The 15188-nt window shown below is 45.7% G+C and overlaps 1 protein-coding gene and 1 pseudogene across 1 annotated transcript in view; both read left to right on the top strand.

Moving 5' to 3' along the window:
* The first annotated feature begins 238 nt into the window (after nucleotides 1-238).
* The window catches only part of MANBA (mannosidase beta), a 145961-nt gene continuing 131011 nt past the window's right edge, over nucleotides 239-15188 (top strand). The window contains exon 1 of the mRNA XM_066383897.1: nucleotides 239-609. Coding sequence (XP_066239994.1) covers nucleotides 433-609 — 177 coding nt within the window. The 5' untranslated portion in view covers nucleotides 239-432. The remainder of the gene's footprint in view (nucleotides 610-15188) is intronic.
* Nucleotides 12328-14743, top strand: LOC136405837 (protein disulfide-isomerase pseudogene; annotated as a pseudogene).

The raw sequence follows: 15188 nt of genomic DNA, 5'->3' as shown, positions 1-15188 counted from the left end.
GAGATGTTTCAGTGTTTCGCTTCCCTGAGCAGCGAGGAGCTTCTCTAGCTGTGGTCTCCGCAGAGTACTGCCCGTCCCAGTGCTCCCCCAGGTTCGGCGCCACTTTGCGTCCTGCGATCAGCGTGTCCCGATTACGGGGCACGGTTCCGTCTCCCGTTCGGAAACCGGAGCAGCGGAACAAGCGCTGAGGGGGACGCAGAGTGCGGGGGTCTGAGCCCAGAGCGGTTCCCAGGGGCTGACACCGCCTCACCCGCCCCGCGCCGTGCGTCCCCGCAGCTCAGCTGACTTGGAGGCGGGGCTGGAGAGGGAGCGGGGGCGGGGCCGAGGCTGGGAGCGCAGTGGTCTGGGCTCTTTCACAGCCCCCTGGCTTCCGTGGCCCCCTGGCTTCCGTGGCCCCCTGCAGCGCAGCTGCACACCCTCCTCGGGCCCGGCATGCGTCTCTGCTTGCTCCTGCTGCTCGCGTTGTGCGGTGCGGACCCCACGGACGCGGCATCCAGTCTCAGCCTGCGGGGAACTTGGAGGATCCGCAGCGGGAACGGCTCCGTGGAGCTGCCCGGGGAGGTCCCGGGAAGCGTGCACACCGCCCTGTTCCAGCGGAACCTCATCCAGGTACCGTGTGTGGGCGCCCCTGCGAGCCTGCGCCCGCGTACCCTGGGCGGCGAGAGGCCCAGGAACTGCCTGGAAGCCCTCCCGCTCCGGTCTGTGCCCTCGAGCGGGCACTGACTTCCCCTTTGCAGCTTGTGTTCTTTGGGAGGAACTGCCTCGGCGGTTTATAGACTGTTGGCGAAGAGCACCGCTGGAGGTCCGGCTGGATGGAGACTGAATGACCCGCGCTGGGACCTCAGTCACTGGAAAGCGGAAGTCTCCATGGGGCGAACTGCTTTGCTACTGGCGGTGTACTTATTACCAGTTTCTCCACGGAAGCGTGGATAGAAAGGACGTGTCCCTGACGGAGCCTGAGGCGGGGGACTACTGTTTCACTAATGCACGGGACGATAGCCTTTTGCTAAGTAAATGTGAACTATATTCAGTAATATCTCAGGTTTTCATTTTCGCTGTCAGGCCCCAGGAAGTCAGATTTGGGATTTTACAGCGCATGAGTTGAGAACATCTCATTGTAAGGTTAGGATTGTCAGTGCAGATGTCAGGGCTACATAACCTTTAAACCTAACTGGGATATAAAGAAAAATGCTCTTTCTTCTCAGAGCATGTGATCTGTGTGTGTGTTACAATAGATGCTCCAATTTATAGACTTGTGGAGGATGATTTCCTGTTTGACTGCCTGTGCAGAGGTTTGCAGACACTTTTACCTTCCACAGTTTTTGTAGTTCTACCTGCTGGAGGTCATTTTCCCATTCTTTGATTGTCTATGCCTGGGACAAGATGTACTTTTAAAAAAATGTTAAATTAATATTTTTATTTTTAATTTATTGGGGTGACATTGGTTAATAAAATTACAGGTTTCAGGTGTACAGTTCTATAACACATCATCTGTACACTGTACTGTGTGTTCACCACTCCAAGTCAAGTCTCCTTCCACCATCATTTATCTCTCTCTCTCTCTCACTTCTACCTCCCCACACCCTCCTCTCTCTCTTGTAATCACTGTACTGTTGTCTGTATCTATGAGGGTTTTTTTTTTTTTTGCTTAATCCCTTCATCTTTTTCACCCAGCACTGAAAACTCCATCCTGACAACTGTTAGTCTGTTCTCTGTCTAGGAGTCTGTTTCTATTTGTCAATTAAGAGTCCACACATGAGTGAAATCATATGGTACTTGCTTTTCTCTGCCTTATTTCATTTAGCATAATGCTCTCCGGGTCCATCCATTCTGTTGCAAAGGGTAAGATTTCCTTTTTATGGCCAAGTAGTATCCTACTGTGTAAATGTACCACAGATTTTTTTTATCACTCATCCACTGATGGACATGGGCTGCTTCCACATCTTGGCTATTGTAAATAACGCTGCATTGAACATAGTGGTGTATGTATTCTTTTGAATTAGTGTTTTGGTTTTTTTTTTTTTTTGTATTTTTCTGAAGTTGGAAACGGGAGGCAGTCAGATAGACTCCCACATGCGCCCGACCGGGATCCACCCGCATGCCCACCAGGGGGCGATGCTCTGCCCATCTGGGGCATTGCTCTGTTGCGACCAGAGCCATTCTAGCGCCTGAGGCAGAGGCCATAGAGCCATCCTCAGCGCCCAGGCCAACTTTGCTCCAAAGGAGCCTCGGCTGCGGGAGGGGAAGAGAGAGACAGAGAGGAAGGAGAGGGGGAGAGGTGGAGAAGCAGATGGGCACTTCTCCTGTGTGCCCTGGCCAGGAATCAAACCCGGGACTCCTGCACACCAGGCTGACGCTCTACCACTGAGCCAACCGGCCAGGGCCGTGTTTTGGTTTTTTTTTGAATAAATTATCAGAAGTGGAATTGCTGGATCATAAGGCAGTTCCATTTTTAATTTTTTTTTTTTTTGTATTTTTCCGAAGCCAGAAACGGGGAGGCAGTCAGACTCCCACATATGCCTGACCGGGATCCACCCGGCACGCCCACCAGGGGGCGATGATCTGCCCATCCGGGCGTCACTCTGTTGCAACCAGAGCCACTCTAGCGCCTGAGGTAGAGGCCACAGAGCCATCCTCAGTGCCCGGGCCAACTTTGCTCCAATGGAGCCTTGGCTGCGGGAGGGGAAGAGAGAGACAGAGAGGAAGGAGAGGGGGAGAGGTGGAGAAGCAGATGGGCGCTTCTTCTGTGTGCCCTGGCCAGGAATCGAACCCGGGACTCCTGCACGCCAGGCTGATGCTCTACCATTGAGCCAACCAGCCAGGGCCCATTTTTAATTTTTTGAAATGACTCCATACTGTTTTTTACAGTGGCTACACCAATCTGCATTTCCATCAACAGTGCAAGAGGGTTTCTTTTTCTCCACAACCTTGCCAGCACTTGTTTGTTGATTTATTGATAATAGCCATTCTGACAGGTGTCAGGTGATGGTGATATCTTATTGTAGTTTTAATTTACATCTCTGATGATGAGTGACGTTCAGCATCTTTTCATCTGTCTTTTGACCATCTGTATGTCCTCTTTGGAGAAGGTCTATTCAGATCCTTTGCCCATTTTTTAATTGGATTGTTTGGGGTTTTTTTGGTTTTGACTTTTATAAGTTCTTTATAATTAGATATTAACCCCTTATCAAATGTATCATTGGCAAATATGTTTTTTCCGTTAGTGGCTTGTGTCTTCATTTTGTTGAAGGTTTACTTTGTTGTGTAAAAACTTTTTAGTTTAGCCCTGGCCGGTTGGCTCAGCGGTAGAGCGTCGGCCTGGCGCGCAGAAGTCCCGGGTTCGATTCCCGGCCAGGGCACACAGGAGAGGCGCCCATTTGCTTCTCCACCCCTCCCCCTCTCCTTCCTCTCTGTCTCTCTCTTCCCCTCCCGCAGCGAGGCTCCATTTGGAGCAAGGATGGCCCGGGCGCTGGGGATGGCTCTGTGGTCTCTGCCTCAGGCGCTAGACTGGCTCTGGATGCGGCAGAGCGACGCCCCGGAGGGGCAGAGCATCGCCCCCTGGCGGGCATGCCGGGTGGATCCCGGTCGGGCGCATGCGGGAGTCTGTCTGACTGCCTCCCCGTTTCCAGCTTCGGAAAAATGAAAAACAACAACAACAACAACAAAACCTCTTTAGTTTGTGGTCTCATTTGTTTATTTTTATTTTTTTGTTTCCCTTGCCTGAGATAATATATCAGAAAAGATATTCCTACGAGATGTGTCTGAGATTTTGCTGCTTATGTTTTCTTCTAGGATTTTCATGGTTTTGCATCTAACATTTAAGTTTTTAATACATTTTGAGTTTATTCTTGTGTATGGTGTAAGAAGATGGTCTAGTTTCATTTTTTTTTCACATACCTGTTCAATTTTTCCAACACCATTTATTGAATAGACTATCTTTTTACCCCCTTGTATGTTTTTGCCTCCTTTGTCAAATATCAATTTATTTTAAAGGCATGGGTTTATTTTTGAGCTCTCTATTCTGTTCCATTGATCTATATGTCTATTTTTATGCCAGTGCTGTGCTATTTTGATTACAATGGCCGATAGTATTGTTTGATATCAAATAGTGTGATTCCCCCAACTTTGTAATTCTTTCTCAAGATTACTTTCTCATGATAAGTAGTTGGCACCCGTTACCTCTGTCCTCATAACAACTACACGGAATATGTCTTTGCATTTTATGGATGGTATGGCGTTAAGAAGCCCAGAGCAGTTAGAGAAATTTTCTAAGATTACAGAGCACCTAAGTGACAGAAACAGAAGTCTAACCCCACCTGGCCTGATTCTGTAGTGTGGGTCCGTGCTATGCTACACTTACTCTGGTGTTTTGAACTACCATGTGTTTTTGAAGCACTGTGTTTGACAGGAGTATCATTCCAAATTTACTTAAATGACAAGATGGTCAACTAGGGTTATGCATAATTTCTGATCTGGTATTCTTTAGCCCCCCCCCCCGCCCCCCGCAAGAATGTATGTCAGAAAGGAGGTGTATTTGACACTGACTACAGTCCAAGTTTTTTTTTTAACCCTTTGAGTAGTGAGTTTTTTTCATGCTCGCTGACCCCTGGAAGTGAGTTTTCTTTTTCAAAAAATGAATTTAGTTCCAGTTACAGTTTTATTAACTTAAAATCATGTTTGTTTGATAACTAATTAATGGAAACAAGAAGAATATACATTTGCCTTTTTTTAATGTTGCCGTACACATTTTTAAAATAAATCGATCATACTCTAGATCAGGGGTCTCAAACTCGCGGCCCGCCGAACAATTTTGTGCAGCCCACAGACTAATCCACGAAGTTCAAAATATTTTGGATAAAATTAAGTAAGCCTAGGGGCCTACTTGTATTTTTCATTTCTCTAGCATCCTAGCTAGATATTAGCTTAGTTAACAGCAGTTGTGATGCGAACTACAGTTTCTGGTCGTTTTGTGACACTGAGTAAACTGCATGTACGATTGTGCTTGTACTGATTTTTTTTTTGTTTTCAACTGCAGTGAGAAAAGTGTTGCGTAACAGTTGCCTTTTGTAGACCTAGTGCGGCCCGCCGAAGGGCTGTGATTTTGCTCTGCGGCCCACATGCTGAGTTGAGTTTGAGACCCCTGCTCTAGATGGTCAGGAGGCACGAGGACATACAGGAACATTTGTATTACTCTAAGAGTTAAGTGAATAATTCTCAAGACTTAAGTACTTTATTTTTAGTTACCAAACTTGTGACATAGACCACAGCTGACTTTGGCACCCTGAGGGTTCACTTACACATGCCTTGAGAATGCCTGTGTTCATTTTGCAGGGTCTCTCCTTGCCTCATTTCATGTAGAATTGGTCCAATGGGAAATCATTATTGGCTGTAACAAATGAGATTATTGTTCCATATTACAGGGCCACACATCAGGAAACAATATTCAGTAACTAGTCAATGAGTATGAGGTTGCTCATAATATGAAATCATTGACTTTTCCTCACGGGAATAACTTACAGTATCTGTTCATAAATTCTTAAGAAAGTTTTAAGTTTCAATAAAGTGGATGGATGTGGGTCTTAAATGGTAGTGGGATGAGAGATGGAGATTTTTGTGGGGATTGGGGCACTCCAGGCCAATTGACAGTAATCATCAATATCAATATCAGTATCATTGAATATTGTGATGTTGTTATGACACCTGCTTTATTACAACATTCCTTTTTGGTGTTGACCTCAGTAAATATTCTATAGTTTAAAGCAGTCACTGGCCCAAATACTGTGTTTACATGAGAACTTGAAGCACATCTTGCCAAAGTCATTTATTTATTTGTTCATTCACCTAATTATCTTATAAGTATTTATTCATTGTCTCCAATGTGGCAGGCACTATTCTAAGTGCTTGGTATTGAATAGTGAAGAAAACAAAGTCTTTGCCCAGCAGATATTCTAGTGGAAGAGATAGACAATAAACAACTTAATAGATAATATCATGACAGGTGGCATACTGAAGAAAAATATAGCAGTTTAAAGGAAGAGAAAGTGAAGGCTGACTGAGAATGATTGCTATTTTTAGAAAGTGGTTAGTCATTTCTTAGTCTTTTTGATGAGGTCAGTTATTTTTTTAAATTCTTACTTATTAATTTTAGAGAGAAAGAAGGAAGAGAGAGAGAGAGAGAGACATCAGTTTGTTGTTCTACTTATTTATGCATTCATTGGTTTATTACTGTAAGTGCCTTGACCGGTGATGGAACCCACAACCTTGGTATATTGGGTGTATTGCCACAACACTCTAACAACTGAGCTACTTGGCCAGGGCCTGATGAGGTCATTTTTTTTTCTTGTGACAGAGACAGAGAGAGACACAGAGAGGGACAGATAGGAGCAGACAGGCAGGAAGGGAGAAGATGAATAGTCTCAATTCTTTCTTGCAGCTGCTTAGTCTCCTTAGTTGTTCATTGATTGCTTTTTCACATGTGCCTTGATGGGGGCAAGGAGGCGCGGTTGCTGCAGCAGAGCGAGTGACTCCTTGCTCAAGCCAGCGACCTTGAGCTCAAGCCAGTGACCTTGGGCTTCAAGCCAGCGACCTTGGGCTCTAGCTGGCAACCATGGGGTCATGTCTATGATGTCTATGATCCCATGCTCAAGCCGGCGACCCCATGCTCAAGCTGGTGATCCTTGCTCACCAGATGAACCCCGCGCACTGGATGAGCCCACACTCAAGCTGGTGACCTTGGGGTTTTGAACCTGGGTCCTCTGCATCCCAGTCTGATGCTCTCTCTATTGTGCCATTGCCTGATCAGGCCAATGGGATCAGTGTGAAGGAGAAGTGCTTTCCTAGCAAAGAGGGAAAAAACAGGAGTGAGGTGAGGAGGGGCCTTGAGGTGGGAACATGTTTGAAAGTTCCAGAAATAGTAAGCATGCCAGTGTGGCAGGAGCCCTGTGAGCCAAGGGGGAGGGGGATGAATTCAAAGGAGGCATAGGGGGCAGATCATGCAGCATTGTAAGCCGTGGGAAACACTTTGGATTTTATTCTACAGCTGATGGGAAGCTATTGGGGTTTTGAGCTTGCACTTGCATGATGAGATTTGCTTTTTAGAAGGTCATTTTGGCTGTTGTGTGAAGACTATAATGTATCAGAATGGCAGCATGGAGGCATGTAGGGAACTGTTACAGTTGTATGGGCAGAAGGTTTCTGGCTTGGATGAGGGTGATAGCAGTGAAATGGTGAGAGTGGTGTGAGAACACATTTTAAACATGGAATGAACAGGATCTGCTCAGTTGGATTAGTTAATAGATTGAATGTGAGGTGAGAGAAAGAGGAGTTAAGGAAAACTTCAGGACTTTTCAGTCTGAGTACTTGGTTAAATGGAATGGGTATTTACTGAGAGGCTCCGTGGCTAGCCTTGGGTGTTTCGTAAGCAACTGTGTGTTTCCTATACCGAATCTACACCTTTGGTGTCATAGCTCTCTCCTACGGGTGTTCGTTCGTTCATTCATTCATTCATTCATTCATTCATTCATTCATCCTGCTGTTATGCCATATGCTAAAAGTGGCATTAGAAATAAAAAAGAAATAAGTAAGACTCAGTCCCTATTTTGTGGGAGGCCACATTGTAGTGAGGCAGAAAACCTAATTAATAACCTTATGTTAAGTGCTTAGATAAGGGGACTCTTGTTAGGAATGTTCTTAGCTTTCCTGTGCACTTCTTCAGTGGTGTAAGTTTGAAAAGCCTTTTAAATAGAAGATATTCTCAGAGTAACAAAATTAGAAAATATAGAGACCTGCCTGACCAGGTGGTGGCACAGTGGATAGAGCATCGGACTGGGATGCGGAAGGACCCAGGTTCGAGACCCCGAGGTCACCAGCTTAAGCGCGGGCTCATCTGGTTTGAGCAAGGCTCACCAGCTTGAGCCCAAGGTCGCTGGCTCGAGCAAGGGGTTACTCAGTCTGCTGAAGGCCTACGGTCTAGGCACATATGAGAAAGCAATCAATGAACAACTAAGGTGTCGCAATGCACAACGAAAAACTAATGATTGATGCTTCTCATCTCTCCGTTCCTGTCTGTCTGTCCCTATCTATCCCTCTCTCTGACTCTCTGTGTCTCTGTAAAAAAAAAAATAAATAAAATAAAGAAAAGAAAATATAGAGACCTAAGAAGAAGAAAACTTGGAAACCTGATTCCAGAGATAACTACTACTATTAAAATTAAAATATATCCTTTTAGAAGTTTACTATGTATACACATTGATGATAAGTACTGAAATAATACAAGTTTAACAACCTTTTTATACTGAATATTTTGTAACAGCTTTATATGCTGTTACATACATACGTAGCCTGTTTGCAAGTTCACACTGGATTCAGGCAGACGGTAAAGAAACAGTGGAGCCAAAAAATGGTGGGCCATTCCTTTATTAAAGTCTTGCACTGGCCAACGAGCAAACAGGCAGGGAAAACACTTTCCTTTCATTCAGAGCTCCCAAAGCCCTGATGCATTCTCTGGTTCCACAACCAGGAGAATCTTCTCCGGTTTCTCCTAGAATCAAAGGCGTCACCAGTTTCAGCAGAGCTCGCAAAGCCCCTTAGCTCTGGTTCCCCATCTGCACACCTTCTCTCTCTGCAAAAACTGGCTTCTTCCTCAGCACTCTGCATTCTCTCCAGTCTCCCTGCAAAACTGACTGGGGCCCACAAAGACCCCTCCTCCAGCAAATATTACCAAAACAATGGCCCCTCCGAAGCAGAAATGCGATCTGCAATTTGCAACCAACTTCCCTGCTCTGAGAGCAAGCACACACGTGGCTGCCTAGTGCCATTTTGTAACAATAAAAGTGAGCAAACTCAAAAAAAAAGATTTTACAAACTCATTTGCCTAACACTTGGCTTGAGCCTGAGGTCTGATCCCCAAAGTAAGTACGCAGGAGAAGCAATCAATGCACAACTAAAGTGAAAGCAACTATAAGTTGCCTTCTGACTCTGTCTCCCTCCCTCACTCTCTCCCTTCCTGTCTTTTTCTCCCTTCCTGTCTCTCTCAACTCCCTCAAACCAATTTACATTGTAGTGAGGTTAAATACCTTTTATTTGTTTTTAATATGTTTATTGGTGATTTGAGGTTACTTATTCATGTGTTTTTATCTAATTTTTTATTTGCTAGTCATCTTTAAAAACAGATTTGTTAGTCCTCTTATTATATATTTTCAAAAAAAATTAATGTCATGAAGATGTTTAAAGTTTTATGTATTAAAATCTTATACACTTCTTTCTTTTATGATTATTTCTGGCTTTAGTATTATGCTTTGAAAGTAATTTTCTCTCCCAATTAAATATTTCCATATATTTTCTCCTTTTATTATCTTTATAGTTCCTTCTTTATAGTTAAAATTTTGATTATTTTGAATTTTTTCAAGTGGTCAGTCAGCTTTCTATATCTCATGATTAGAATAATTTCTCTTTTGTTCATTGATGTAACACATTACTTAAAAATTTTTTTTATAGATTTTTATTTATTCATTTTTAGAGAGACAGGAGAGAGAGCGAGAAAGAGAGAGAGAGAGAGAGAGAAGGGGAGGACATGGTCACAAGTACAGACTGCCTACATCAATAACCCAGTTCTGCCATTTAATAGCTGTGTGACTGTGTAAATTAGTTAACTTTTCTGTGCTTCAGCATTTTCATCTATAAAACAAAGACAATAATACTTACCCATAAAGTCTTTCATGGTCAATAAATGGAATGATATGTGTAAAGCATTACAATGTCTGGTAGATATTAAGTGCAATGTAAGTTTTAGCTCTGAATAGTGCTATTATTATCATTTAGAGACGGCTAAGATATATTTTATAAAGAAAAACAAAAAGAAAACTTAAATATATCAGATACCAAAATATATTATGAAGGAATAGTAATCAATACAGTTTGGGATTGCTGCAGGAACAGAAATTACACCAAAGAAAAAGAATAAAAAGACTAGAAACAAACCCATGCAGAAGCATAAAAATGGTAAAGAAATGACTCTATAAAGCAGTGAGGAAAAGATAAACTCCCAAATGATTATGCTGGAGCAATTGTATACTCACACACACACACACACACACACACACACACACACACACAAATTGAATCCTTTCTTCATAGAATAAACAAAAATTAGAAGACTATGATTTAAAACCTACATGTAGCCTGACCAAGTGGTGGCACAGTGGGTAGAGTGTTGGACTGGGATGCGGAGGACTGGGATGCGAGGTCGCCAGCTTGAGCGTGGGCTCATCTGGTTTGAGCAAAGCTCACCAGCTTGGACCCAAGGTCGCTGGCTTGAGCAAGGGGTTACTCGGTCTGCCGAAGGCCCGTGGTCAAGGCACATATGAGAAAGCAATCAATGAACAACTAAGGTGTTGCAATGCGCAACAAAAAACTAATGATTGGGCCCTGGCTGGTTGGCTCAGCGGTAGAGCGTCGGCCTGGCGTGCGGGGGACCCGGGTTCGATTCCCGGCCAGGGCACATAGGAGAAGCGCCCATTTGCTTCTCCACCCCCGTCCCCTCCTTCCTCTCTGTCTCTCTCTTCCCCTCCCGCAGCCTAGGCTCCATTGGAGCAAAGATGGCCCGGGCACTGGGGATGGCTCCTTGGCCTCTGCCCCAGGCGCTAGAGTGGCTCTGGTCGCGGCAGAGCGACGCCCCGGAGGGGCAGAGCGTCGCCCCTGGTGGGCGTGCCGGGTGGATCCTGGTCGGGCGCATGCGGGAGTCTGTCTGACTGTCTCTCCCCGTTTCTAGCTTCAGAAAAATACAAAAAAAAAAAAAAAAAAGATTAAAAAACTAATGATTGATGCTTCTCATCTCTCCGTTCCTGTCTGTCTGTCCCTATCTATCCCTCTCTCTGGCTCTCTGTCTCTGTAAAATAAATAAATAAATAAATAAAAATTAAAATTAAAAATAAAACCTACATGTAAAAGTCAATAATATAAAGCACTGAGAAGAGAATATAGGAGAATATCTTCATGACCTTAAACTAGGGCATGGTTTTTAAAATAAGATGTTTAAGGCCCTGGCCGGTTGGCTCAGTGGTAGAGCATCGGCCTGGCGTGCAGAAGTCCCGGGTTCGATTCCCGGCCAGGACACACAGGAGAAGCGCCCATCTGCTTCTCCACCCCTCCCCCTCTCCTTCCTCTCTGTCTCTCTCTTCCCCTCCCGCAGCCAAGGCTTCATTGGAGCAAAGATGGCCCAGGCGCTGGGAATGGCTCCTTGGCCTCTGCCCCAGACGCTAGAGTGGCTCTGGTCGCAACAGAGCAACGCCCCGAAGGGGCAGAGCGTTGCCCCCTGGTGGGCGTGCCGGGTGGATCCCGGTCGGGCGCATGCGGGAGTCTGTCTGACTGTCTCTCCCTGTTTCCAGCTTCAGAAAAATACAAAAAAAAAAAAAGTTTAAAGCATTAGTTATAGAGGAAATAATTGAGTGATGGAATGCATTAAACTAAGAACTTCCATTTATTAAAAAAGAAGAAGCATCTTAAAATGAATGAAAACACAAGCCACAGAATGGGAAAAGATTTGAAATCTATAGGACTGGAAAAGGTTTATTAAACCCTGAGGTTGCCGCCTTGAGCATAGGCTTACCAGCTTGAGTGCAGGGTCATGGGCTTGAGTGTGGGATTCATAGACATGACTCCATGGTTGCTGGCTTGAGCCAAAGGTCTCTGGCTTGAAGCCCAAGGTTACTGGCTTGAGCAAGGGGTCACTTGCTCCCCCATCAAGGCACATATGACAAAGCAATCAATGAATAAAGTGTTGCAACCATGAATTGATGCTTCTCATCTCTCTCCCTTCCTGTCTGTCTGTCTCTCCCTAAAAAAAGAAATAATAATAATAGTAATGTCACTGCATTTTTGGGAAGAGAAAACCATGAGTTGTTTTTTTTTTTAACTTTTATTTTAGTGAGAGGCAGAGAGACACTCCTGCATGTGCCCTGACCTGGATCCATCTGGCAAGCCCACTAGGGGGCAATGCTCTGCCCATCTGGGACTGTTGCTCCATTGCAAAAGGAACCATTTTCTAGTGCCTGAGGCAGAGGCCATGGAGCCATTTTCGGCACCTGAGACTAACTTGCTTGAGCCAGTCGAGCCATGGCTATGGGAGTGGAATAGAGACAGAGAGAGAGAGAGAGAGAGAGAGAGAGAATGAAAGGGATGGAGAAGCAGGTGGTCGCTTCTCCTGTGTGCCCTGACTGGGAATCAAACCTAGGACTTCCACACACCAGGCTGACACTCTACTACTGAGCCAACTAACCAGGACACCATGAGGTTTTTAAGCCCTCATTAAAAAAAAATATCCTAGGTGGCCTAGCTGTTTGGCGGCGCCAACTGCACCATTGCAACTACAGCGGACATGCTGCGTCCCGCTCTGCTCTGCCTGAGCCTGGCCGTGCTGGCTCCCTCGGGCGCCAGCCCCGACGAGGAGGACCACGTTCTGGTGCTCCACAAGGGCAACTTCGAGGAGGTGCTGGCGGCCCACAAACACCTGCTGGTGGAGTTCTATGCCCCCTGGTGTGGCCACTGCAAAGCTCTGGCCCCTGAGTATGCCAAAGCAGCTGGGAAACTGAAGGCCGAAGGCTCTGAAATCAGACTGGCAAAGGTGGATGCCACAGAGGAGTCTGATCTGGCCCAGCACTATGGCATCCGAGGCTACCCTACCATCAAGTTCTTCAAGAACGGAGACAAGGCTTCCCCCAGAGAGTATACAGCTGGCAGAGAAGCTGATGACATAGTGAACTGGCTGAAGAAGCGCACGGGCCCTGCAGCCACTACGTTGTTGGACCGGGCTGCCGCAGAGGCCCTGGTGGACTCCAGTGAGGTGACAGTCATCGGTTTCTTCAAGGATGTGAAGTCAGATTTTGCCAAGCAGTTCCTGCTGGCAGCAGAAACCATCGATGACATACCCTTCGGTATCACCTCCAACAGTGATGTGTTTTCCAAATAACAGCTGGACAAGGATGGAGTTGTTCTCTTTAAAAAGTTTGACGAAGGCCGGAATGACTTTGAAGGGGAGGTCACCAAAGAGAAGCTACTCGACTTCATCAAACACAACCAGCTGCCACTGGTCATCGAGTTCACTGAGCAGACGGCCCCAAAGATTTTCGGAGCTGAAATCAAGACTCACATCCTGCTGTTCCTGCCAAAGAGCGTGTCTGACTATGACAGCAAACTGAGCAACTTCAAGAAAGCCGCTGAGAGCTTCAAGGGCAAGATCCTGTTTATATTCATCGACAGTGACCACACTGACAACCAGCGCATCCTCGAGTTCTTTGGACTCAAGAAGGAGGAGTGCCCTGCTGTGCACCTCATCACCCTGGAGGAGGAGATGACCAAGTACAAGCCTGAGTCGGATGAGCTGACGGCAGAGAAGATCACGGATTTCTGCCACCGCTTCCTGGAGGGCAAGATCAAGCCTCACCTTATGAGCCAGGAGCTGCCTGAAGACTGGGACAAGCAGCCTGTGAAAGTGCTAGTTGGGAAGAACTTCAAAGAGGTGGCTTTTGATGAAAAGAAGAAGGTGTTTGTGGAATTCTATGCCCCGTGGTGTGGTCACTGCAAACAGTTCGCTCCCATTTGGGATAAGCTGGGAGAGACCTATAAGGACCATGAAAATATTATCATTGCCAAGATGGACTCGACATCTAATGAGGTGGAGGCCGTCAAAGTGCACAACTTCCCCACACTCAAGTTCTTCCCCGCCAGTGCAGACAGAACGGTCATTGGTTACAAGGGGGAGCGGACACTAGATGGTTTTAAGAAGTTCTTGGAGAGTGGCGGCCAGGATGGACCAGGGGATGATGATGATCTGGACGATCTAGAGGAAGCAGAGGAGCCTGACCTGGAGGAAGACGATGATCAGAAAGCTGTGAAAGACGAACTATAACGTGGGAACCAGCCCTGGACACCCCTGACACGCCCCTCCGGGGCTGCACCCCCAGCAGCACAGCCTCCGGAGCCTGCACGCCCTCCCAGGAGGATGGAGCACCAATCGGAACTGCAGGGAACTTTCTGAAGCAACACTTTACTCTAACACGTGTAAATTTAGACCCGTCTCTTCCTTCTGCTTTTCAATTTTTGAAAAGGAATTTCTCTCCAGAACAGCCATCTTGATGGGCTTTTTTTTTTTTTTTTTTTTTTTTAATTTTTATTGTGATGTACTTTTTGGTACACAGATTTGACCAGAGTGCTCCTAAAATGTTTTGCAATCTCACGCTGACAATGATGCCTCCTGGTTAGGTTTATTATGCCATCACTTTAAAAATATTCTATCTGTGGGATTTTTAGACATTTTGGGACATCAGGGTCTCTGTCTCATCTTGGCTGGGCTGCCCTGGAGACGGGTGTCCCCTGCGTGGAGAGGAACCACACCAGGCTGGACGGTCACTCGCACTTGTGCCAGTGTAGCCATGACTGCGCGCGGCTCCTACATTGTCTGGTAAACACAGACTTTAGGTTTCTGTCACAAGGGTCCCACCATGAGGATGGGCGGTAGACACCAGCTGGGCCAGGACAGGGCCCTCCCAGAGTCGGCTCCTGGCTGCTCTGACAGGGTGGCCTGCGGCCTGCACCACAGAGAGCCATGACCCTCCTTTTCCAGGCTGAGAGACAGCCAGGGATGCTTGAGCCCAATCAGTTGTCGACAGTTCTTCAGGCATTTCTACCACAATATTGGAATTGAACACATTGGCCAAATAAATTTTAAATTTAAAAAAAAAGAAAAAAATATCCTAAAAGGGTTCTGTTCTTTAAACCTGGACATATGTTTCTTCATTTGATGGAGTGTATTTAGGGCATAGGGGGATTTGCTTCTTCTTTGCCTAACAATGGAAATCAAAGGATCTGTGAGGACTAAGGCTTTAGGTTAGTGCTGGCTGGTCCTTATCACATATAAGTCTATAGAACTGAAATTTATGTTGTATTTATTTGCTGTCTTCTACATGCAATACATTATCCTCGGGCCCTTCAGGTGCAATTGTTCATGTAATTCCCACAATAGCCCTGTGGAGAAGGTATAATTATTCACATTGACTGAAGCTCAGAGAAGTTCTGGCCTAGGGTCATGCATCTAATGGTGGGGCAAGGATTTAACCCATATTTTCTTTTCATACCCTCGGTTTCTGTTGCAAGAAGAGTAAAGAGTAAGCAAAGGGTACAGTTACTATTTTAAT

Source organism: Saccopteryx leptura, chromosome 5 (assembly GCF_036850995.1).
Source record: "Saccopteryx leptura isolate mSacLep1 chromosome 5, mSacLep1_pri_phased_curated, whole genome shotgun sequence".
NCBI lineage: Eukaryota > Metazoa > Chordata > Mammalia > Chiroptera > Emballonuridae > Saccopteryx > Saccopteryx leptura.
This window is presented reverse-complemented; position numbering and strand designations above follow the sequence as displayed.